Genomic DNA, 26,915 nt, shown 5'->3' with positions numbered 1-26,915 from the left:
AATTCAACACAATCTGCTGTTGAGCAGTTTAACCAATTTGCTACGTACGTCTACACAAACGGTCAGATTACAAAGATAAATTGCTTAGTGAAGGCTCACGGATGTCACCATAGGGTACGCTCCAGCAGAATGTCCCGTAATGATCGTATTATTTAAAGAGGAGCATTTTAATCCGATCGGTCGTCGTTTCCTTAAAAAGGTATTAATGTATCTAAGTGCAGTACACCTCGCAACCGATGGGGTCGCATGGCTGAAAAACAACAGAAAATGACGTCTGATCGGATTAAAATGCTGTTTATTAAACAATACGAAAGATACAGGTAATTCTGCTTGAGCGTACCATACTGTGACATCTGTGAGACTTCAGTAAGCACTTTATCTTTGAAATATGAACGTTTTTGTAGACGTACGTAGCAAATAGGTTTAACTGCTCAACACGAGGTTGAAGTGAATTTATTACACACCGTGACTCGTGCGTTAGCCTGCAGCTAGCGCTAGCTAGCGTTAGCCTGCAGCTAGCGCTAGCTAACGTTAGCGTTAGCTGTTAGCCACACATCCAGAATAGTCTAATAAGTCAACGTCAACGGCGAGTGAACGATTGAACGATTGCATTCCGAGTTGGGTCGCCGTTTTATTCCATGAGTAATTGTGTATAACATGCCTGCGTTAGCCTGCAGCTAGCGCTAGCTAGCGTTAGCCTGCAGCTAGCGCTAGCTAACGTTAGCGTTAGCCGTTAGCCACACATCCAGAATAGTCTAAGTCAATTTTCCAACGGCGAGTGAACGATTGCATTCCGTGTCCTTCATGGATTTTTTTCCCCCTGGCTGTCAATGTTTTTATTGTTCAAAAAGAAAACGTTCTGAACGTTAAAACTAGATAGTTTTACGATCATGACAATGTGACAAACGGAACGGATCCTTTTTTTCCAAACTCGAGAAGAAGAACAGCGCCAGAACAGCGCAAGGCCGCTCCCAATCATGAAACTAGCTCGGTTACCATGTGACATGGGGACAGCCAATAGGCAAATAGGTCGCCTAGGTCGCCTGAATGTCTCAGCACAATCGCACGTCTTTAATAAAATCTGTTTCACAGATTTAAAAACACAGGAGGGATTTTATGCGACATCCTCAACTCCATATCGTCGCTGCAGAAACCTTGTATCTCCAAGTTTCAGATTTCTATGTTTTTTTCGCTAAGTAAAGCCCTGCTTCATCATACAAGGCCGTCGCACAAGACTAGTGAAAACAGCCGATCTACAAGCACACAACGCCTCGCGGTGCGAGGCGTTGTGTGCTTGTAGATCGGCTGTTTTCACTAGTTTAGTTCATTTTTTAAATGATAAATACAAAACGAACGCTTTTGGACATAGAAGGTTTCCACCCGACCACTACAATATCATAGCGCTTGCTAAAAGGACTGGAATATAGTGCAAACATTTTTTTTTTGTTCTTCATGGTCTTTCAAAGAGCAGGGCGTTGTTGCTTTTTTGCTGTGCTGTCATGCATTTTCAGACTCTTGAGTCATATTTGTCATGAGTTCACCTCCCACCCAATCCCATGCTCATGACACTATACCTTCATACAATGATAACTTCCCAGAAAATGATCTACAAAAACCAAAAAGAACCAACTAGAATTGGTTTTCACTTCATATACTGTAATATACCATAGATCAGGGGTCTTCAACGTTTTCAGGCCAAGGACCCCTTAGTTGAGAGAGAGAGATGAAGCAGGGACTCCCACAACCTTATCATAGATTCCATATAAGTTTCATCGTTTGACAGCACAATCATCCGTGTATTTTAGATTCATGTCAATTTGTGTTTTCAGATATTTAACCACTTGAACCGTCAATACTTAATAAACTTGACCTTTCACTCTGTACTTAGTCTACTCTTTTTTCCCCTCTACACCAAAGCTCTTTGCCGAAGATCTGCGAGGCGTTGTGAGCTTGTAGATCTGCTATTTTTTGGCTAAAGTTCTCAGAATATGGACACTGGGGTTCAAGTGGTTAATATAAAAAAGGAGAAAAAAACTTTCTATCACTCAAAGATTTGGAGGACCCCCTGTAGAAACTCTGAGGACCCCCTGTTGAAGACCCATGCCATAGATGTATTGAAATAGTGAGATCAACAAGAGACAACATTTATGTGCGTGTCGTGTTATGCTAAAAGAGAGAATGGTGCGCATTAGGATAAAAATCTAACCGTAAATTCTGACGATGTGTTGTTTAAATCGTTTGCCACTGTCATTTATTTCAATCATTTGATTGATTTGAATGATTAATGTTAATGAATAAATGTTTTCTTTTGTTGTCAGACATATGTTACAAAGTGCAGCACTTAGTTGATGTACAAACTACCTATAGCAGGATATTGTATCTTAACTGTGACTGGAAGGCACCAAATGTCTTCAGGGCCACAAATATGTATTACTTTAGTCAGAAACCAAAACAAGGATCGGAACAGAACAAAATTCAAGAGAAGTCTCAGAAGAGCTGAGGTTTTGACTGCATTGCCAATACTAGAAGCAGTGCTCTTCCGAGCACAGGTCTCCACCAGGCCACACAAATCGGCCTGTTATAGCGACACCATGAGGCTGATTTGAAAAATGTGGGGCAGAGGTTCTGATTTGGCATCCAGGGAGTGTGTGTGCTCAGTTTGGCAGCGATCGGGCCAACGGCGCCAGAGATTAGCTGGTAACAACCAGGCCACACAAATCGGCCTGTTATAGCGCCACCATGAGGCTGATTTGAAAAATGTGGGGCAGAGGTTCTGAATTGGCATCCAGGGAGTGTGTGTGCTAATTTTGGCAGTGACCGGGCCAACGGCGCCGGAGATTAGCTGCTCACAAACTGCGAGGACGCACGGACGGACGCACGCACGGACGCACGCACGGACGCACGCACGGACGGATGGACGGAGGGGAAAACATACTCTCCCTCAGCCTTCGGCTGGTGGAGACAACAAGTTATCTGTATTTAGTCAAGTTGAATCAGTGTTTATTGGACTAGTCATGGGGAATTCTGTGGGCTGGGCAACTTCATCTTCTGATCGGGTCAAAATGGGTCAAATATGCTGTGGATAATACTCAGTGCTTAATTATTTCTGGTAGTCTTTTTTAAAGATTGTGATCATGTAATTTGGATTAGTTTCTTACTCAGGACAGTAGAAATACAGGAAAGCCGGGACATGCAATGGACAATGGACATGCAACACTGGTCCCCAGCTTGTGATTATGTGTGGTCAACGCTGCCCCTTTTTTTCTTCTTTTCATTCTATACTTTAATGAGAGCAGTCAGGCCTCTGTTCATAAGTTAGCTCAGACAGAGAAACAGTTGTTCTCTTGAACAGCTAGGGCTGCGCTCACACAAACACAAGCCCCTTCCCTACACTCTTTACAGTGGAAATTATGACTCAGTGGGATATGGGTTATTGGTTGCACATTGCGACTCTACTATACAATGGTATTTATGGTATGTCATGCTGTAGGCTATAAAGCTACCATGTAGCATGGCAGTCTTCATTAATTGCTGACTGAATGCTCATACAATCATTTCTGGCTGACTATCGCTATGTCTAATTTCAGAATGAATGGATGTGTTGTTTCCTTGTGATATTTGAGGCAGGCATCTGACCTCAAACAAGAATTACAGTATGAACATCTGACCTCAAACAAGCCTTGTAGTTGACAATCAATCCAAATATGGTTATAAGAGCTGAGCTTCCTTTATAGGGATGTCCCGATACCGATACCAGAATTGGTACTCTCCCCGATACCGGCCTATTTTGCTCTACTTGTCCGATATTGTTCACGGCAGCGCCAGATACCATTTTGTTTGATAAATATGTTGGTAACAACATATCAAAAGTCCTAAGACACAGTTGTGTGTGTGTTAGTTCAACTAATGAACAGTGTTTTCACCTTCTCTCACTCTAGGCATGACAACATAGTTATTTAAAGCATTTTATTTTGGAGCGCCACACACTATTTAAACACTTGTACAGAAACGTAACTTACAGTATCGGTATCGGCAAGTACTCAAATTAAGTGCCCGTAGCCCCTTGTACTAGCAAAAAAAAAAAAAAAAGTGGTATCGGACTATACATCTTCTCCACCTTCTGTTTCTTTCACTTGTTCTCTTGTCCACTCTCTTTCTTTCATACTGTGATGATCTCACACTTGTTCTCTCTCTCTGCTGATTCTTTCTCTCTCCACTTCTGCTCCTGTTTAGTATACATTATGTTAATGTGTTTAATGGCTCCATATGGTCTTTGTCAGAGAAGCCAAGTCGGCATGCACGGGTACTCCCTGCACTCGGTGAACTCTGCCAAAGATATTTGAAGGATATAATCATGATTAGAATATGAGCTTTGGTTTGATCTGATTTTGGCAGAGAAAGAAACAAATAGAGGGAGAAAAGTTTGTAAATTGTAACCTTTTTTGAACATTTTCCATAGCTAATTGTTGATACCAAAGCTTTTTGTTGTAGAAGGGTGTCTTGCTACTCTCAGTCTCAGCATTTTCAATGCAAATATTACTTTAAACCTAGTTAACCAACATACAATCATTCTTATCATCCTATCGCTATAAACCTGCTTAAAGTTAAGTAAACAGGAAGACCAGGGGTAAAGAAAGCACCCTCGTTGTTCCAATGTTTTTCTTTTTCAATGAAAGGCACAAATCATGTTGATTTACTGATGAGGAGTGAGATGTTTGTGACAAAGTCTCATGCCATCTCACTCAGAAATGCAGTTATGTTGCAACCAAACAAGCACAGTGGTCAGAGGGTTACACATCTCCATTCAGAAACATTGCCATTCAGAAGATTGATTTCCATTATTCTAAATGGAGGTGTCACCTAAACCTAACCTAAAACCCTAACCTCTGTGGGGGTATTTCTGAATGGGGATGTTACTAAGTGGGGGTGTTTCTGAATGGAGGTCTGCCCCCGTGGTGGTTTACAATATTGGTCATTACTTATTTACTTTACTAATTATCATAAGACGGCAGCTACGTTTCTCTTATTATATTAAATACTAGTACTACAAATGGCCAATGTTTGAATGAGGCTAGTAGAAACTCATATTATAATTGAACTCTACTCTTGCCATGGTCTTGATCTGTCTTTCTGTGTGTTTTGTTCAGGTGAGCTTGTGTTCTCCGGTCAACAATGAAACGTACCAGGAACGACTGCTCCGTCTAGAGGGGGACAAAGAATCTCTGGTGCTACAGGTCTGTACTCCTGATGTGTGTGTGTGTGTGTGTGTGTGTGTGTGTGTGTGTGTGTGTGTGTGTGTGTGTGTGTGTGTGTGTGTGTGTGTGTGTGTGTGTGTGTGTGTGTGTGTGTGTGAGTGTGAGGATGTGTGTCTGATGTGTGTGTGTGTGTGTGTGTGTGTGTGTGTGTGTGTGTGTGTGTGTGTGTGACTGTGTGACTGTGTGTGTGTTTATCTGCGCATCTGCAGGACTGCATGCTGGTGCTTATACAGACATAAAGGTCAGCTTAGGTGAAACCTGTTGTTTGTGCATACAGTATGTGTTTGTGTGTAAAGTGGTGTCAGAATCAGAATAACTATTCACTAATTGCTTTTCCCAAAACAGTGGGGTCGGGACCCATTTGTGGGTCACAAACTAATTTGCATGGGTCATGACTCGAGTAAAAATACAATTTTCTTTTCCTACTGTACAATTTTTTTATTTATTTTTTTAAATATAGATTTTTTTTAAATACATTTTTAAACAAACAAACACGTCTAATAAATGCCATACATTTTCAAAATAAATAAATTAAGACGTATCTTTGCGGCACGTTGTGTGCTTGTAGATCTGCTGTTTTCACTGTTTGGGCAAACGTCTAATCTCTCTTTTGGGTCATGACCTGAAAAGTTTGGGAACTGAACCACTGTCTTAGGGGACTGATGCCACCTATTATTGATTGATTGAAGAATTTATTAGAAGTTTGCATTAGGAAAAATCACAGTTTCATTACAGCACAAATCACTGGTACAGGGTCAACTAAAAGGAGATCCTAGTAAAGCTTTACAGCTTATTTACACAGGAACCACTTTATGTATCTCATATAACTGAAAGACAGACGGATAGACTATAATCACTAACTATTTTATGGTGCATGCATAAAGTCTAGCCAGCACTTGGGTTAATTCTTGTTCGCTAACAGCGAACGTGTCCAGACATTGTCACTCTCCCTGTAATGTGTGTTTACTGTCAGCACTACTACCATGCTAGACTAGGAGATTATATGTCTGCATGCTAAGCAATGTCGAGGTATTTTCCCTCTGCTCCTACATCATTTTAATGGTTAGGGTCATGTACCGTAGCTGTGATTTTCTTTTTTTTCGTGCATGTGTGTGTAGTCTGTGTACAGTACAGTATCTTTTACTGTAATTGTAGTTTTCAAGCTGCTCCTCAGGCTCTGTCCTAGCTTGTCATGTGAGTGGCAAGCCCTTATCAACACGAGCTAGCCTTGTGCATGTGTGTGTTTGTTTTGTGATGCGGGAAACCTTGAATGGGTGGATTGTTGTATTATTCTTATCTTAAGTTTTTTGGGGGAGTTTTTCCCAACACAAAGTTAAAACCATAAACTCCACCCGCCTGGTATGTTAAAGTGTTACAAAACCCATTTGAGACTTCTGTGGAAGAACATAGTTATCTACCCCCCCAAACACACACACGCGCACGCACGCGCACACACACACACACACACACACACACACACACACACACACACACACACACACACACACACACACACACACACACACACACACACACACACCGAAACACACCTGCCTGTTGCCACATTCCTCAGGCTCGAGTCCAATTCCTGTGATTGGTTGACAGCCAAGGTGACTGGGGCTTGACTTCTTTGACGGAGGATTTAATTGGCTGTCGACAGGTTCACCCATGGTGCTTTGCTTTGCTTTCCCTTTGACTGCTTCTCTTTAAGGGCAGAGTCATTCTGTGTGGGTGTCTCTCACTCTTGTGAATGTGTGTGTGTGTGTGTGTGTGTGTGTGTGTGTGTGTGTGAGTGTGTGTGTGTGTGTGTGTGTGTGTGTGTGTTTGTACACATGCGTATGTGTGCGCACACTTCTTGAGCACATACTGTATACGCTGAGTGACAGACTTCTCCATAGCTCAGGGAACTTTCACCTCCTTTGTGGGTGTGTGTGTGGCATAGGAGAGAAACATGGCAGAGGTAAGGGACTAAAGCTTCAGAATACTGGGTCATTCTTTTAAACATCAAGAATGTACACTATAAAATCCTTTCATGTAACTCTTGGATTGTACAAATGGTTACACATGTTCAGTCTCAGTGTTACCAATGGACAAATTAACTCTGAGTTAGTTTTACAGTGTATAAACTACAAAGACATGTTAACTAGGTTACTGGGATTACAAAAGTTGTGAGTTGTTGATTGAAGTTGTTTGGTACTGTACTGTATATAAGATATATTTAAACTTTGTATTAAATGACAGGCATACATTGTGTACTATGGACTTATACTAGACTTGAATGTTGACTGGTTTAATTTGTCAGTCGACAGCTACTTCACTTGTGGGGTATTGTTCTGGAACATGGCTATTAAACCTTCTAGTGTCACTCTTATGAAAAATGGACACTGGTTTGTTGGCTTTATTTATTTACTTTCTTCATTCTGTATTTTAACAACCTAAAGCCAAAGCAAACATCAGTGTTTGAATGGACTGGGGGTCTTTCTTGCTCTGTGGTTTTGAAGTCGAGTCAGACAAGATCTGGTTTCAGGGGCAAAATGCGGTCTCGGTGGAGATGCTGAGGTGACAGTGAATGAGCTGGAGGTTTGTGTGTTGTGTGTTTGGACTGTTTGGCAGGAGTCGAGTGCCTCGAGATTACGGTAAATGTGGTAGAATTCTCTGCATTCCTGCGTGAGAGACTGCTGACTAATTGTGTCCTGTTTTGGTATTGCGGTAACAGTGTGTGCGTACGAGTGAATACTGTGTGTGCCTTTGTGTTTGAAGCAGAGACAGTTAGGACAGCAATTGATAAAATGGACAGTAGGGTAGAGATGGATCCATGCATGTACTGTACCATGCAATTAAATCAAAGGCAATGTGCGTGGGTATGTTGTGTCCAGTGCAATAGGATGTTCATATTTTGTATTTCAGTTGTGTGTGTGCGTGCGTGTACGTGTGCGTGCTGCGTGGGTTCCTGACACACGCCACATTTGTCAAATGGGACTAATATTGGACATTGAATCATTGATGGGAGGCATTTATAACTGGGGGCATAATTGGGTGTCCCCAATTAGCTTTTGCTTCAGATCCATTTGTCATGTATGTGTTTGCAACAGTTTGCAAAACCAATTTTTGCGTGCGTGCATCATGTATACTGTACTGTACAGTATGTGTATGACGGTTTACAGCAGGGGTCTTCAACGTTTTCAGGCCAAGGACCCCTTAGTTGAGAGAGAGATGAAGCGGGGACCCCCACAACCTTATCATAGATTACATATAGCTTCATTAGTTTGCTCTTTTTCCCCTCTACACAAAACGTCTTTGCTGAAAATAGCCGATCTACAAGCTCACAACGCCTCGCAGTGCGAGGCGTTGTGAGCTTGTAGATCTTCTATTTTTGGCTAAAGTTCCCAGAACATGGACACTATAGCGTTCAAGTAGTTAATTGAAAAAAAGAAAAAAGTTTCTATCACTCAAAGATTTGGAGGACCCCCTGTAGTAGCTCTGAGGACCCACTAGGGGTCCCGGAACCCCTGTTGAAGACCCCTGGTTTACAGTATATATGGCATGTGTTAGAATAATTTCCTTTCCAGGAGTGCAGTCACTGCTGTGTGTGTCATTCATAAATGTTGTTCCATTGACTGTTGGCGTCTGTTTGTTTAGCACAGTGGAATGTCTGTGTGTCTGTCTACATGTTTCTGTTAACACTGATGGCGTTTCTTATGTGTCACCTGGTAGGTGAGTGTTTTGACGGACCAGGTGGAGGCACAGGGAGAAAAGATCAGAGATCTGGAGAGTTCTCTGGAGGAAAACCACCAGAAGCTGCTCTCTACGGAAGGGATGCTGCAGCAGGTAAGAAACACACAGCACCGGAATTAGCCTTAAAACATGCAAACCGTATTATTACTACACACAGTAAAATCTGGTGTGTTCATTTAACAGTGTAAAACTAAAAATGTACTTTAAATTACATTTTTACATGATCAGAATTGAATGAACTCAGGGTACGGTGGCGTAGTGGTTAGCGCTATCGCCTCACAGCTAGAAGGTCCTGGGTTCGATTCTTGCCGGGGGACGCTGTGGGCGCTGGGGCCGTGTTCCCTCCTCCGCGTCATATAATGCCTCCCCCTGGCCAGCCGGGGCGCCTGATGGAGGGGAAAGGAACTGGTTGGATTAACGTGTTCCTTCCATGCGCTACATCCAGAAGGAAGCATGAGCTCAGTCTGTTGTCTCCCCAGTTGCGGCAGAGGGAGAGCAGAGCCCAGGATTACAAAGGCAATTGGCACTGGGTGTAAATGGGTTACAAAATCGTGGGATAAAAATTAGAGACAAAAATTTTAAGAATTGAATGAACTCTCTGGAATTTACTGTTAACTCATTTAATGCCAGCCTATCACCACTAGAGGGCGCCCAGTGACCAGAGAATAATAGAGATATGCTGGTAATGCATGCCCAAGCCCTGGAGCCATGACTTGCCAGAACACTTTCCTTTGTGCATGTACAGGAAGAGGATGAAGTTAGCTTGAAGTTAGCTATTGGCTACCAAGCATTTTAGATTTAGATTTTCGTCAACTTAGCCATGATTAAACCTTGCACACCTCATGCATGGGAGAAAAAACAGAGAAAATGAGCTCTAAAGATCCTGGATTGCATTGGAGTGGATGGTAAATATCAGCAAATATCGGCAAATATCGAAAAAAAAAAATATTTTTTTTTTATTAAAAAGCCGAACTAGTTCGGGATTGGCACTCAATGAGTTAACATAAATGTTCTTTTGTTTGGTTTTGTTTTTGTCCAGAGCTTTGACAAAGCTATTTCTAAGCAACCCCTCAAGCACATGCCAGTCTGCATGGTCACAAACAGTCCGTTACTGGGGTGCTGTTTGTCCTTCATAATCCTCGAAACTTTAGACTAGAGACTCAAGTCTAAAGCACCCAAGCACCTACTCTGTCCTGCAGGGACGGTCTTAAGCCAGCGGTTCCCAACATTTCCTGGGTCAAGGCCCACTTGGGGATTGGGGGGGCTTTTCTGTCTTTAATTGATAGTTTACAGTGGAGATGGATAGGAAGCAGGGAGAGAGAGATGGGGAGAGAGACATGCAGTAAAGATCATCGGGAACGGGGCTCGAACGCGCAACACACTGTCAGGCTACATTAGAGCCACTTGAGATATCTTCAATCTTGAAAATGCACCCATGCATCTGACCACTTCATTTAAATGTTACGTTTTCTGATGCATTTTCAGAGCATGTTTATTTGACATTCTTATTTATCAGTATCACAATGAAAGCACATTTTTCAGGTCATTTTTATTACATTATTATTTTCATATTAATTATATTTTCATTAAAATCCCCACTTCCCACTTCACTCAATGCCTACCAGTGTACTCTGGCCCACATCATCAAAGTAATCAAATGTTTTACTTAAGTATAAGTATCAATACTGCAATGTAGAAATACTTCATTACAAGTAAAAGTCCAAAATTCAAAATGTACTTGAGTACTTGTGCTTGATGTTAAAGATGAAGCAGAAGAGACTCATGTGAAGATGACAGTACATTACAGTACAGCCAGGCCATTTGGGACAATAGAACTTCCATTTGAACAATCGCTCCTCTGTTTAACCTTTTCTACAGCTTTTTTGTTTGTTGTGTTGTCACACTGAGGTTTAAAAGGTCAAACGCCTAACATACATACATCACTCAGTGAGGCGTTGGTATCTATCAGTGAAAACCAGTCAGATTTCATTATCCATTAGTGCAGGGGTCTTCAACGTTTTCAGGCCACGTTTTCAGGCCTCTTAGCAAAGAGAGAGATAAAGCAGGGACCCCCACTACGTATTGTATAAAATTGTGTTGCAGATTAAACATTTTCAAAGATTTCTTAGACAGCGTAGACTTGTTTGACAGCACTATCGTCAGTGTAGGTGTAGGTTGTTGGTTTAATGAGTATTTTTAAACATTGAACCACTTGAACTGTCAATACTTCTTCTTTTCCCTCTACACCAAACCCTCTTTGCCAACACTGCGAGGCGTTGTGAGCTTGTAGACCGGCTACTCTTGGCTGGCAGGCGCGAGTGCCCGCGAAGAGTGGGCCAGCCGGCCGCGCGAGTTACAAAGCCGTGGTGAATGCAATCGTTACGGCCTGGGCAAGCGCACGATAAACGCATGAATGGGATGAAGATCGCTTGCTTTACAGTCTGTTCGCCCAACTGGGACACCGCCCAACTGGGACTAGCCTGTGTTAACTATGAGTGTGCAAATAGAACAAAATGGACCCAAGATCTTATAAGAAGATGTCTCATTGGGTATTAGAATAATGTCATAATTGTGTTTCTTCATTGACAAAAGAACGTGTCATCTAGTTTAACCACAGTTGTGCCATTATTGTGAAGTCATTCTAAATGACTTGACTTTGGTTCACAATTATTTACAGCCTTTGTCTGTTGTGTCTCCACTACAGTTCTCCGTGACTCGTGATAGTAAGTCAGTGGGTTATATTGAATTTAGCTCCACTGATCTGCAGCTGTGTGTGTGGGTGTGTGTGTGTGTGTGTGTGTGTGTGTGTGTGTGTGTGTGTGTGTGTGTGTGTGTGTGTGTGTGTGTGTGTGTGTGTGTGTGTGTGTGTGTGTGTGTGTGTGTGTGTGTGTGTGTGTGTGTGTGTGTGTGTGTGTGTGTGTGTGTGTGTGTGTGTGTGTGTGTGTGTGCCTCATTCCACAGTTAATAGGAGCTGGTCAAACAGCTAATGTGATATAGGATGGGTCAATGTTTGGTGATGAGTCTCTAACAATGGAGACTGAGGTGCAGTATGGAGATAACGGGTGTGTCTGAATAGATAATGGCCATGGCCAGTGGTGGGGAAAGTACTCACATTTTTACGTAGTAAAAGTATCAATGCTGCAATGTAGAAATGCTCTGACCCAAGTCAAGGCCCCGAATTCAAAATGCATGCAAGTATGCAAGTACAAAAGTATGTGCTTAAAGTACCAAAAGTAAAAGTACCCATTGTGCAGAATGTCCCATTTCAAGTTTTCAAATGTATAAAACGGTTTTGAAAATAGCAGATCTACAAGCTCACAATGCGTCGCATCGCGACGCATTGTGAGCTTGTGGATCGGCTATTTTCAAATGGACAAAATGTATATAGGGCTGAAGTGGTTAATGTATGTTCTGTAATAATAATCTAAAACTACAGTACAAAGCAACTAGTAAGTAAAGATGTAAAATAATTGTAGTGGAGTAAAAGTACAATATTTGCCTCTGAGAATGTAGTGGAGTAGAAGTAAAAGCAAAATTGAAAATTGAAAATACTCAAGTTCTAATACCTAAAAACTGTACTCAATGACAGTACTTGAGTAAATGTACTTAGCTACTTTACACCACTGGCCATGGCCTCCTTTGAATAGTTATCACCTCGTAAAGCCTGTGCCAGTGAAATGCTCTTGATGAATACTATAGTCTGTAAGATAACAGACACATGCCATACCCTGTCATAGCATACCTCTGTCTGTCCTGTTCCTATCATTCTGTCTCTGTGAGATGGAGAGGAGAGGGGAGGGGAGGTGGGCAGCGACAGCAGTGTCCATCCAGCCATTTAACAGTTTGTGTCAGTCCCACGCGACGACTACTTGCTACGGGAAACACAATTAATTAATTACGTTATGTCCTTAGTCAGCACACAAACAGACACACACTTCGCCCGTTGTTTTTCGTCGCAGAGGGATTCCTCCCACACTTTGAGAGAGCTGTCTTCAAAATAGGGATGTCGGTCTTCAGCTACCGTTGCAAGTAGTGCACTACTACATTATAGGCGCTTTTTGAGAGTGAAACAATAAGAAGACACGTGTGACGTGTGTGATCTGGGCAGCTTGCCCCAGGAAATGTGCCACGCTCAATAGGGAACAACGGTACGTCTCTGTACAGTACACGATAACGTCAATACACAACAAATGTTTTCATTTCACACATATCTTCGTTATGTGTGATTGTATATTGTCTTGGCTTCGAGTCGGCCTGTGTGCCTTACCATAGTTATTTAACACCTGAAGTAAATAGTATTTGATTTTGAACATAGCTTTGTGTAATAGTGAACACATCACGGTCCATTCACCCCTAGAACTTTTGGGCGTTAAATGTTCAACTGATTTCATTCAGTTGAGGTCTAGTTCTGAGCCACAGACATAGGCAGGATTGGTAGCAATTCAATGAATTGAGAGAATGGTGTAATGACCTCAGGGCTGGAATTAGCGAAGGAAATTAAATGAAATGCAATTGGTCGGTTTGGTCAGGCTTGGATTTGCTGCAGGGGATTGTGGGAGATCAATGCCTCTGGTTTACCCCCTCTGGTCATTAATTCTCGTGGCCGGCGGGGTTACATTTTATCCTGCTTCTGGTCAGAGTGAAATGCATGCATTTCCTTTTGGTAAATGTAGATCTGATGATTGTAGTCTGTTTGATAATATCACAATTTAACCATTTTATAAAAACCATAGGACAAAAATCCACTCGTCCTAGACAATTTTCCCTCCTGGCCCCCAAACTGTGGAATAAACTCCCTGTCACACTTAGAACTACAGACTCTCTCCCTAGCTTCCTCCGTGGACTGAAGACTCACCTCTTCAGACTCCACCTAAACCCATAGCACTACTGAAACACTCCCCTTCCCTCAATGACCATCAATGACCATACATGAAGCTAGATAGCATTTTTAGGTTTTAGAAAAGTTTTTTACTGATTAGGTGCTAGGTGATTATTGTTTTTCTAGATTGATATTCCTATGGCTTGTTATATTGTTGTTGATGTACTGACATATTATCTTGCTTATTATATTGATGTATTACCTGCTTATTAAAAGTGTCTGCTAAATGCCTAAATTGTAAATTGTATAAAAAAATTATTTTAACCCAATTACCCTTGCTAACATATTTTTGGGGGCAAAGTTTCAAAATGTAAAAAATAAATATTATGTCATTCAACTACGGTAATAGGTGAAGAGTGGGGGGGGGGGGGGGGGATCACTCAAGTACTTGATATACTTTATCGTGTGCGGCGACATTGCGCGTGACTAATAGTATAAATAGTATAAATCCCTCTTTATGATAATGAATATTAAATTATACTTTTTGTGTGTGTATTGTGTATGTGTACTCTATATTGTTATTGCGACCGTAGGTCGCATTTACTACCAAAACCTCCACCGGCTGTCTGTGAGTGAGTCAGTCAGTCACACTTTTGCCCTGCTCATATCTCCACAACCGTTGCCCCCATCCATGCCAAATTTCGCACACACACTCCTTGACTGCCAAACTACAACCTCCAAGGACCCCCGGAGCCCCCCTGGCCCTGGGGGACCCCCAGATGTAAAAAAATGACCAAATGTGCTCACACGTCACACGTCACAGTTTTTCCCTGCTTATAGCTCCGCACCCGTTGAATCGATCCATGCCACATTTTACACACACACACCTTGCCTTTTCAGTTGGTTTCCCATGTTTTTCCTCAAGCTCAATTTGCTGCAAACATCCACTCAGCTGGTTAGTTATGTAACAGAATCAGCAGAGGAAGGAAGAATGTGCAAAATTGGGAATAGAATGCAGCTGACCGGGCCTGAAGCTCACCACAATTAATTATCCCACAGTAAGATATTTTGAGAAGATCTTACAGGCTCATGTATGATTTTAGTTTGAATGTGAGGACTGGAGCATTGAATATGTTGGACTTGGAGCTTTATAGAGGGACACAGGCATAAGCAGAGGCTCATTGATTCATTGATTGATTTTATTTGGTGATACAAGAAAGATTAAAAATAACCCTGGCATTTGTAGTCCTACCATGTTGAGGACCAACACAGGTGTTTCAATTGTCTGATTGGCATAGAACTAAGGCCAGCTTTACACTGCCACTGAAATCTAGCCTGAATCAGATCTGAGTCACTTCAAAAGTGGAATCCGATTTTTTTTAAAACAGTCTAAATCCAAACATGTCACATGCAGGTCACATGAAATCCGATTTTGAAAAACCACATCCAGAGGTAGTTTCAAATCCGATCCATATCGGATCTGAGGACATCTGACTCAGTCTGAAAGCAGCAACCACATCCACCCCATTGAGCTATATGCAGGTCACATGCAAGCCACATCAAACTGGCCAAGCGTCACTTGTGCTGCGCAACCCAAGCGCGGAGCCCCGACGTCATTACAGAGCGCGATTATTTACTATTTGAAATTACAGCGCATATTACAGCACGCTGAGCACATGAGAAAAACAAGAGAGGAGAGAGAGAAAACACGTGAGCTAAATAGATACAACCAGAGAGAAGAGCGAAACACAAGAGTGAAGAAAAGGAGAGAAAAGGTTTTTGTTGTCTCTTGTCTGTTATGTCGCATTTCCTGAACATGTGATCAACTAGCGTCAACGTTGTGACGTGACGTCATGACGCCGACGTCGTTACCACGGTAACCAAACCAGATATGTAGACGCAGGGCAGCTTTGGGCTGACGCTGTTAAAATCAGTCAGAACGCACAGAACAGATCTGTGTCACTTGCAAATGCAGTGTGAAAAGTCGGGCCAAAAGATCAGATTTGAGAACCAAATCGGATTTGGTCTGGATTTGACTGCAGTGTAAAGCCGGCCTAAATGTTCTATGCTAATCGGAACACCTGTGTTCAGGGACGTGCAGAGAATATTAGAGAGGCAGGGGCTGACATTTCTAAAAAGGGCCTTTTGGTGAAAATATCGAAAATAGCAGACCTCCAAACCTCCTTGGAGGTCGGCTATTTTCGGTGTTTAATACCACACTGAACTAAGCATAATCAAGAGAATACTGGAGTTGTTGGTGTAATGGCATGGATTTCTACACAGAGAGGGAAATTATTTCAACATAATATGCTGCATTCAAGTTCAGGAGAGTTTGTACAAGGCAATTCTTTTGAATGCTGCCTTCAGGTATGGCATGGAAAGGGGGGCATTTGCATTTCTTTCACCATAGTAAAAACTACATTCATGGTCTGAAGAGGGCACTTTTTACAGACGGATAAAAGGGCAGGGGCTCAAGCCCCCTTTGATGTCTGTGTGTGTAACAGGCGTGATCGTGCGTTGTGTTGAAAAGCACCACAGACCAGGATTTCTCATCTGAGCAGATTTATTCTGATAAACAGAGAAACAAATCAATCACTGGTCTGCTCTGGACATATAGAATGGCTGAACACAGGCTGGAAATAGAGCAGACCCAGTGAAATTAGAATACTATCTAAAGCATCATTATATGTCATAATATCTCTGTGTACATAATGTATTCATATATTCATACGAAAATAATAAAATAAAATACAATTATCTCCAGAGCACAAGAAACACAACCTACCGCTCTCATATCAGGGAGAGAATAGGAAGTGAACGAGACAACGTCATTGTCTAAAGGGCGTGATTCCTAAACCCACCAGGATTGAGTTAAGACCCGCCTCCTCTCGATAATCTTAAGTATGAAAGTGCCCATGAACCTTAGTGCTGCTCGCTCAAGTGCAAAGTACCTACTACCTACTGATCCATTACAATAATACACGCAGCATAGGCCCAAAGCCATATCCAAACCATAACAATTTAACTGATAATCAGTAAGAGTTTTTATTTTGAGCACAGTAGTGACAAATTAATAGCTTTCTCAGTACGTTTTTCTCTTTAGCAAAGTTACAAAGTTTTCCCTTTATTAAGCACAGTCAGTTTCAAGTTTTTGAGCACTGTAGTGAGAAATTAATAGTTGTGCACAGCATTGTGCAAATGAAGGCTTTTCTCAAGTCTTCATGCCTCTGACTTTATCCACCCTCCATGTGTCAGGCAGGGATTTCAGCCACTCCTGGAAGTCCTCGTGTTTCCGAGAGGCGGGTCTTAACTCAATCCTGGTGGGTTTAGGAATCACGCGTCTAAAGGCAGTCGCGCCAACTGTCTTAAGGTGGCAGGACACTCTTAAGGTGGAACACTATATACATCTAATGCATGGGCAAGTGGAAGCATTATTAACCATGTTACATGTGCACGTGCCTTCCTGTGTTGCTCCTCAATATGGCCACTCACTGTAGGACTACAAATGCAACACATGAATAGGATTTACATTATTGTTTGACATAAAATCTGTGTTGTTAACCAGAGAGGAATTTGGTTTCAGGCTAACTGCTTTGTCCATTTTCCCTTTCATGTCTTGGTAAGGCGAACACACGTTTTCATCTTCAACACCAATTATAATGTATATCTCTCTGCCCCAGCCAGTTGCATTCCCATGGATGTAGAGGCTCAAACAGCACATCACACAACTTAAAGCCAGGCTTTGAAAAGCGGAAGTTGGATTAGTAGTTTGGACAAGGAAATGAAAGCAATGGCCCGGCACACAGTCTTGTGAAAGAGACGTGCACGTTTAGCGTGAGTCAGTGAATAGAAATGTACTGTACACACCTTTGTCACAGTTCAACAGCATGTAGCGCAACCCTTCTCTCGGTATTCTCTCTAGCGCTCTCTCTCTCTCTCTCTTTCTTTCCCCTTGTTTTCTTTTTCTACCATTCCAGAGGGAGACAGAGGGATTTATTAATAGAGTCCTTAGCTAGCCTGTATGAGTGTATATTTAGCCATGTGGGGTCCTGGCCCCAAGCCCAGCCCAGCCCGCTAGTGTGGGAAGAACATTGTGCCCAGTGGAGTGTCATACTGGCTGAGTGTCATACTGACTGCATTACAGTACAGTAGCTGTGTTTTTGTGTGTACATGTTTATTCACGTGCGTCTTAATGTCTATGAGGACTGCCTGTGTCTGTCTGTCTGTGTGTGTGTGTGTGTGTGTGTGTGTGTGTGTGTGTGTGTGTGTGTGTGTGTGTGTGTGTGTGTGTGTGTGTGTGTGTGTGTGTGTGTGTGTGTGTGTGTGTGTGTGTGTGTGTGTGTGTGTGTGTGTGTGTGCAGTCATTTATGTAATGCATTCATTTGTTTCAGGAGCTGTTGAGCAGGACGTCGCTGGAGACTCAGAAGTTGGATTTGATGGACGAGGTCTCGTACCTCAAGCTGAAGCTGGTCAGCATGGACGACGTGCACGCCAACACGCACAACCAGGACTCGTCGGAGCAGAACAAAGCCGAGGTAAGGAAACTAAAGGATAGTGTGTGTTGGCATGCGTGTGTGTTCGCCTAACCCCTGCTACACAGTAAAAAATTGTGTTTACACTTTCAAAGTTAAATTAATGCTCAGTTTCCAAGTTAAAGTAATGCTCAGACTTTTACTGTTACCAGGAACAAGCACACTTTTTTTGTTTGTGCTTTTTTTGTTTTTCTTAATATTTATAGTAAGTTTAGTTATTATAGACATTTAATGTAACTGATATAGAGGTGGGCAACCATCTTTGCCAAAATGCTCTGCATGGTTGAGGGCCAAAAACTTACATTTCTAACATTGTATCAACCATATCGCTGATATCGGGCAGGCTATTTGTATCTCTGTATTTCATCTTTTTATGTTTAATTAATGCCTTGTCTTATTGCGACCGTGAGGTCGCAGTTTAGTATAAAAACCTCCACCGGCCGTCCGTCCGTCGGTCGGTCACACGTCACACGTCACACCTTTGCCCTGCTCATATCTCCGCATCAGTATGACATCACACTGCTTGGTGTGTGCCGTCAGGGTCATTTGTGTACGGTGTGATGTCATACTGATGTCAGCAGTGTGATGCTTATGAGCCGATGAGTTGTGTCAGAGTCGAGATCCTGCTTGAATCTAATCTGTCGGTAGATAATGCCGGTCTTATATAAGGGTCATTTGTGTACGGTGTGATGTCATACTGATGTCAGCAGTGTGATGTCATACTGATGTCAGCAGCTATGTCTCTAGATATGGAGTTATATGTTGTTCGTGTCCAAATATGGGGCTTGTGAGGTCAGACTTAGTGAGATTCGTCGGTTATCTCCATATATGGAGGGATGTGTTGGTTATCTCCATATCTGGAGATTCAACCTTCAACGATTTTGACATCTTGTTACTAATCTGTCGGTAGATAATGCCGGTCTTATATAAGGGTCATTTGTGAACGGTGTGATGTCATACTGATGTCAGCAGTGTGACAGGAGATAAGTGACCAACGGTCGCTTATCTCCCGATTAGGGAGTCTTACTGGTACTTAGTTGTATGACAGTGTCGCGCAATAGTAGTGAAAATAGTACATCTACAAGCTCACAACTTGGTTCATCGTGGGTGGTGCGTTTTGAGCTTGTAGGTCTTTGAATTTCTTTTGAATGTTTTTGCTTATAATGATGTGCCCACAATAGAGATGCCATGGTGGTTAAGTCTGCCTGTGGGTTTTATAAATATTTAACCAATGAAAAGTATTAACAAGAACCTTTGACACTATACGAAACACATGTGTCTGTATATAACATGTTCTATACAGAAGTCACTGCTGTAGACATGCTATTCTACCACTTTTTCTAGTCACGTGTTCAAATACTGGATTGTGATTGGCTTAAAACAGTAGTAAATGAGGCCACAATAGCCGGAATGTGTGAAATGCCCGGATGTACATGCAAATGAGGCACATTTCCGAGATCAATACGCGATGAACGCATCCGGGGACTTCAGGAGGGAGTCGGAACCCTATGGTCGGAACACCTTTCCCCCCACCAACAAATGACGGTCGCAGCGGTCCTTTGTTTACTAACGTGCGTACTATCGTCGCCGATTTATTTGGATCCAATGCAATCCGCCAACTTTAAAGCCCCTTTTCTCTGAACCTATGCCTTTCTGGAAGCGAACAGCCTCTATTTACGGCCGGAACGGTGCTTTTAACTGACGTTAGCTTAGCTGTAAGCTAGGCGACCGAGTATTTCCCGGTGAATCTGTGCGCAAAGGTGGGGGCTTGGGAGTGTGGGGGTCTGGGGGACACGCACCACCACTGACTATTGCTGATGATGGAGAGGTTCTATAGCTTAGCCTTTATGTATTGAAAATGAGAGGCACTCTTGCCGATTTAGTAAGAGACTCGTCTCCAATTGCAAGATATTTAAAAGTTATTTGGGGCCATGATGATGATGATATCCTTTTCTTCCCACAACTAGACTAAGGATTTTATATTGTCTGTGTTATTGTTTACAACCACTGAACCACAATTATTCACGTGTGGCAAGATTCACTCGTTTTTAGTAGGCTATATAGTGTAGGCTTAGAAGAAGCCTTTTCAGAAGTTAATTTAATGATTTCCATTTAATGATTTCATTTATCCTCATCTAATGCACCGTATGCACGCTGTTTAAAGGCCGTGTAGGCTTTTCAGAAGTTAATTGAATGTTTTCCATTTGCGCTAATGCACGCAACTGTTTTCGCCAGGTTTTAAGGTCTTATTTTAGTTGTTTCTCATAAGCTCGCAACCCTCCTTGCCCATCGGCCCCCACCTTTGCGCACAGATTCACCGGGAAATACTCGGTCGCGTAAGCTAGACATCTGTCTCAGCATGGAGTTGGCGCCATCTGGTGGTGAGTAGAAGATGTTGTTTGTGGCACTATTTGTTGTTATGGCGGAAGTTTTATAGGCAATAATGATTGTAACTTAAGATCCTTGCAAGTTACAACTATGTGTTTTCTTTCATGTATATGGGAAAAAGTGGTAGAAAAGCTATTTACCACTCGGGGTCGGACATTATGCTCTGATAATGTCCTGTGTTAGGGGGTTATCGGACTCGGCTTCGCCTCGTCCGATCACCCCCTAACACAGGACATTATCAGAGCATAATGTCCTCTCACTCGGGGTAAATTGCTTACTTCCTTTCCCCTCTGGCTTTTCGCTCCTGTTGAAACAAGCTAGTGCACACAGAAACATCAAAGCACCTATATATCATGACGGTCCTATGTAGACTTTTATTGTGCTGTAGGACCACAAATCAGACTAATGATTTTTAGAACAAGTTTTAGAACAACTTGAGCCCCATCAGCATCCATGTTCTGGGGGGAACATTACCGTAGACAAAAATCGTAGATCTACAAGCTCAGCCTCAGAACGCATGTTTGCTTGTAGATTGACTATTTTGGGTGAGGTGATTAGGTGTAGATGGAAAAAAAGAGGTCCAAGTACAGATCTAACTCAAGTCTAGAGGGTTTAACTCAAATACCTGGAACGCGCCCGAGTCGCGTTAGATTTTAACCACTTTAACCATTATTTTATGCTTTAACTATTGAAAAATAGCAGATATACAAGCTCACAGCGCGGCACCGAGTGCCGCGCTGCGAGCTTGTAGATCTGCTATTTTTGAAAAACCGAGAAAATGTGTGCAAGTCTTTGAATATCTTTGGCCCGATCTTTGACCCGACTTCTAAATCCTTCTTCTAAATCATGCTGTTCTCAAACTTTTTCATGTCAAGGACCCCCAAAATTACAGGTATTTGGCCGCGGACTCCCATCTCAAAATATGTTGTTCCAGGGACCACCCAGAAGCAAATATTTGAGTTACAAATGTTCGCTTTTAAATAGATATATTCAAATACTTGCAAAAAAAAATCTTGATTTTTCAAAAATAGCAGATCTACAAGCTCGCAGCGCGGCACTCGGTGCCGCGCTGTGAGCTTGTATATCTGCTATTTTTCAGTAGTTAAATCAGTCAATAATCCTAGGCCTAAATGGGTTAAGTGGTTGACAGTCTGGTTGACAGAAAGAAAATAATGACATCATGAAAGCAGGTATATCAGGTTGTCCACAGGGCTGTGTTTGGGACAGAGACATACATACTGTGGGTGATCTGCCGGTGGGTTTGTCATTGAGCCAAAGGAAATAGTACCAGCTTTTCCCAGTGAATAACTGTGGTCTCAGCTAGCCAGCACTTCAACCAAAACAGATGGGTTTCCCAGACCCAAAATTGTGCAGACTTATAGATGTTGGATACTTGGTGTATTTAACTTCTGGGACTTTGTGGATTAAGAGCATTGGGATTTATTGACTTGGGAGGAGGTCCCCGGATGTTTTGATTGTGTGATGTCACCTGCTGCACATGCCGCTGGAGCGGTTTCCACCAGAGAGGAATGTGATTGTGAGAATGTGTGTCTGATGTTAGCCAGATCTGTTCTCAAGTCATCTGTCAACTCCAACATGTCATCAGGCGAGTGTAGAGGTACCTGTTAGCCTAATTCTATGGAATTCTAATTTTTGGGTGGGCTGGAGACTCAGAAGCTGATTTAACCCATTTAGGCCTAGGATTATTGACTGATTTAACTACTGAAAAATAGCAGATCTACAAGCTCACAGCGCGGCACCGAGTGCCGCGCTGCGAGCTTGTAGATCTGCTATTTTTGAAAAATCAAGATTTTTTTTTTGCAAGTATTTGAATATATCTATTTAAACGCGAATATTTGTAACTCAAATATTTGCTTCTGGGGGTCCCTGGAACAACATATTTTGAGATGGGGGTCCACGGCCAAATACATGTAATTTCGGGGGTCCTTGACATGAAAAGGTTTGAGAACAGCATGATTTAGAGGAAGGATTTAGAAGTCGGGTCAAAGATCGGGTCAAAGACATTCAAAGACTTGCACTCATTTTCATGATTTTTCAAAAATAGCAGATCTACAAGCTCGCAGCGCGGCACTCGGTGCCGCGCTGTGAGACAAACAAGCCAGAAAATATAATCTCTCTCTTCCCTTCAGCCTGGTGGAGATAATATTATAACATCAACAATGGTCGTATTGTGTTACTGGTTATAATCATGACAATACTGTAATGTAATTAACTGCTATTTGAGCTTTCACGTGGATGTACTGTAGACGGATGCAGCTGTTTACTATTTTGTTTGTGTAATATAAGCCGTAAGTAAGTAAGTTTCCTCAGTTTCTCAAGGTGTAATTAAGATCAATCGGTGTGAAAATGAACAGCTCACGTCATGTTAGGGGTCTTTTAAAGCTCCACCTTATAACTTTTGTTGTGAATGAATTTTTATTTTTGACAGATCTGTATGGTAAAGTATGTTAATACAATATAACCAACACAACTTCTTTGGTTGTACTTTCTATTGAGTAACTTAGATCCTGTGGTCTGGTATGACCACCACTACTGGTTGATAAGTGGTAGGCTACTGTCCGAAGGCCAATATTCGATTTCTCCCCTGAGTGGGCAGGCAGGCTCTATCAGTGGTAGAACCTCTGCACTTGTGCAGGGTAAGGGTTCAACATCAAAGTTAAATAGTGCAGACTTTAATGTGAAAAGTGAACAGAAGTCGGGCGGCATGGGAGTTGCGTCGAGCTTAAATCACTGTGGACATGGTCTTGTATCCCCCAGGGATTGAGTGAACATGCCTGAATAATTAAATGTAAACATCAAAAGTCTGTCCCAGACAGCCAGCCAGACAGACAGACAGCTGACAGTCAGTGACTAATAAAGTGCTGTCAACAAGACCCCCCTCGCCACCAGCATGTGTTGTCATGGGCACTGAGCTTATGTCATGCTGTTCTTGTTGTTGAATCAGTTAAAGCCATTCAAGTTGGTTATTGTCATTTATTTCAGTTGCATTATAGAATATATATATCCAAATAACTTTGGAGAGAGTCATTTGGTCGTTCCCTGCCACGCTTTAAGAGATTTTCGCTAACCTTTGAAAAATCATAGAATATTTCACGTTGCTCCGATTTGCTTGCGGGAGGGCTCAAAAGATGCGTACGGGTGTCCTGGAGTTGGAACATAATCCCTGTCCACTCGACGATCCAGTCAAAAGATATCAGTTTCCGTGTCCACCTCGTTTTCCACCACTCGTCCTATAGACCAGTGGTTCTCAAACTGTGGGTCGGGACCCCCCAAATTATCTTGGGGCGTCCCCATTTGATGAACTTAATGTGAAACATTCTTTTCTCACTCAACTGTAAACAAACCAACATAAAGTTTAAGTGTATAGCGGGTATCAGCACATTTCTAAAGTGACAATTTAAGGACTTTTTAATAACTATAAAATGACAAATTAAACATTGGTCAAATTGTCAACTATTAGAGGCTGAAATTGTGAAAATACCCGATCTACATGCTCACAATGCCTCACAACGCAAGGCGTTGTGAGCATGTAGATCTGCTATTTTTACAATAGAACTGACGTCATCAACGTGTCACTGTGTCACTGGTAATAATGAAAGTGTCAGTCAAACTCAGGAGTCTGTTTATTTTCTGTCAGTGTTGGTTTATATTCTTCCTATCAGTTTCTCTGTATTCAAGTCAAAGGCCATTGCATGATGTCAGACACACAGTGGCATTTACATTCTTACAGCCCAAAGGGGCCTACGACCTTGTAATACTTTTACACACACGCATGCAATGCATGCAGGCGGACAGACAACGCCTGCACGCATGCATGCTCCCCCCTCACCACACACACACACTGCTGTATGAGCAGTCTTTGCTTGTCTTCAGTAGTGTCTTTGTATTGCTTTGTTCATTGTGACACCCAGCTGTTCTGTTCCCCAGTGGCACCGCAAGTCACTGGAACAGCCCTCGTGGTCAAGCCGTGTGTGTGTGTGTGTGTGTGTGTGTGTGTGTGTGTGTGTGTGTGTGTGTGTGTGTGTGTGTGTGTGTGTGTGTGTGTGTGTGTGTGTGTGTGTGTGTGTGTGTGTGTGTGTGTGTGTGTGTGTGTGTGTGTGTGTGTGTGTGTGTGTGTGTGTGTGAAACTATCACAAGAGATGTAGCTCCAGGATTGTTCTTTATAATTGAACAAACAAGATGAAGCATTTTCGACACATAGATGGCCATACTCTGATGTGCTTGTACACACACACACACACACACACACACACACACACACACACTCAGTTGCAGGATAGCCATCAACTGAACATGACAGGGACACGGAGAGACAGTGACTAGAGGGGTGCAGAAGAGAGAGTGTGTGGACAGAGAGGAGAGAGATGGGGGGAAAAGGAAGTGATGGACAGTGAGTTAGATGAGAAATGAAGTTGTTTGCCCTGCAAACAACACGCACACATGCACTCACGCGCGCACACACACACACACACACACACACACACACACACACACACACACACACACACACACACACACACACACACACACACACACACACACAGGATACTCTCACAGTAAATATTGCGGGATGTAACTGTCAGTGACATCTGTGAGAAAGCCTGACTGTGGTTTGACTCTTCCTGGATTATGTATCTGCTGCTCACACAAGGGGCTCACAATTCACATAAACAGAACCAATAACAACATGCTTCTAATAAATCTGCAGTTTAGTACAATTGGTTTGCCCAACAAAAAATGTTTTTAGGCAGGAAACTGTATGTTAGCTATTTCATTCTTTTACATTTATTGCGACTGTACTATCAAAACCTCCACCGGCTGTCAGTCTGTCTGTCTGTCTGTCTGTCAGTCACGTCACGTCACGTCACGTCACGTCACGTCTAGAGCCCGACCGATATATCGGTCAATTCGATATATCGGTCGTTTTGGAGGTATCGGTATCGGTATCGGTATCGGTGAATTATTCCACCGATACCGATATATTTTTTTTTTTTTATATATTTTTTTTTTTTGACCCCATTAAATCTAGTAAACATGATTTCAATTGCGATTTTGCATGTTCCACCCCCCATACAACCCCATCTTTCATACAGGGCAGCCATCTTTGCTTACATAACATGAAACGTAAAACATAATGGCTATTTTCTCAAGAATGCCTGAACGGATTTCCAATCTGATTTTTTTGTTTGAAAGCTGTGAACAGCCTGCACAAACATGGTGCATGCTCTGTGCATGGGCGTGCATGATCTGTGCACTATAAATTACATGGAAGTCTATGGAGATTTATGGCAGGGAGAACCCAAAGAAGGCATATTTAATTGGCAGTAACTGAGTTAATTGTCTGTAACGTGTCTGCGGATAGAGCATGAAACCCTGAGTTATATAGGCCTATACCAGAATTATCCAGCAGAGTGCAGTATAATGACACATATTAATTCATAAACGAGACAAAACACAGCAGAACCCCCAAATTAAAAGAGTATTATTATCCAACAAGCAATAGAAATTGATAACTGCGACCAAACTTAAAGTTTGACATGAAAAGCACAAAAAAAGCAATAATCTGACCATTTATCCGAGGAGCGAGCTGTCAATTAAATGATCTTAAATGAATAATTTTTTTTTTTACAAAACATCGGTATCGTATCGGTATCGGTGCTCTAGCACTCTCCAACATCGGATATCGGTATCGGTCGGAAAAAATGGTATCGGTCGGGCTCTAGTCACGTCACACTTTTCCCCTACTCATATCTCTGCCACCTTTGCCCCATGCCAAACTTTGCACACACACTCCCTGGCTGCCAAACCACAACCTCCACCCCTCATTTCTCACATGACCCTCTTCTAGCGCCACCATGAGGCCGATTCTTGCTAAACGCATTTTCGGACACTGCTCCTACAGATTTTGCCATAAAATCACGCAAAGCGGTACACAGTATCTCTACATGTCATGTCATCAACATGGATCTGTCCCATTTCCTGATTGGCTACCATTGCCTTCTACAGTTTGTGTATGCGACCTGACGGTCGCTTATCTCCCGATTAGGGAGTCTTACTGGTGTATTTATTTATTTCATTTTCACCTATAATGACATGCCCAAAATAAGGATGCCAAAGTTAAAGTGGTTAATATCTCACAGCTGTAGGCCATAAACAGAGCTAAAA

General features: G+C 42.3%; 1 protein-coding gene across 1 annotated transcript in view; it reads left to right on the top strand.

The window, feature by feature from the left end:
- The window catches only part of ppfibp2b (PPFIA binding protein 2b), an 87,061-nt gene that overhangs the window by 22,459 nt on the left and 37,687 nt on the right, over window positions 1-26,915 (top strand). The window contains 3 exon segments of the mRNA XM_080736409.1: window positions 5,148-5,234; window positions 8,970-9,083; window positions 18,201-18,344. Of these exon segments, the coding sequence (XP_080592535.1) occupies window positions 5,148-5,234; window positions 8,970-9,083; window positions 18,201-18,344 (345 nt within the window).

Source organism: Nannobrachium achirus (assembly GCF_963921795.1).
Source record: "Nannobrachium achirus genome assembly, chromosome: 11".
Lineage (NCBI taxonomy): Eukaryota > Metazoa > Chordata > Actinopteri > Myctophiformes > Myctophidae > Nannobrachium > Nannobrachium achirus.
The sequence above is the reverse complement of the archived record's forward strand: the minus strand, read 5'-3'. Positions and strand labels throughout refer to the sequence as shown.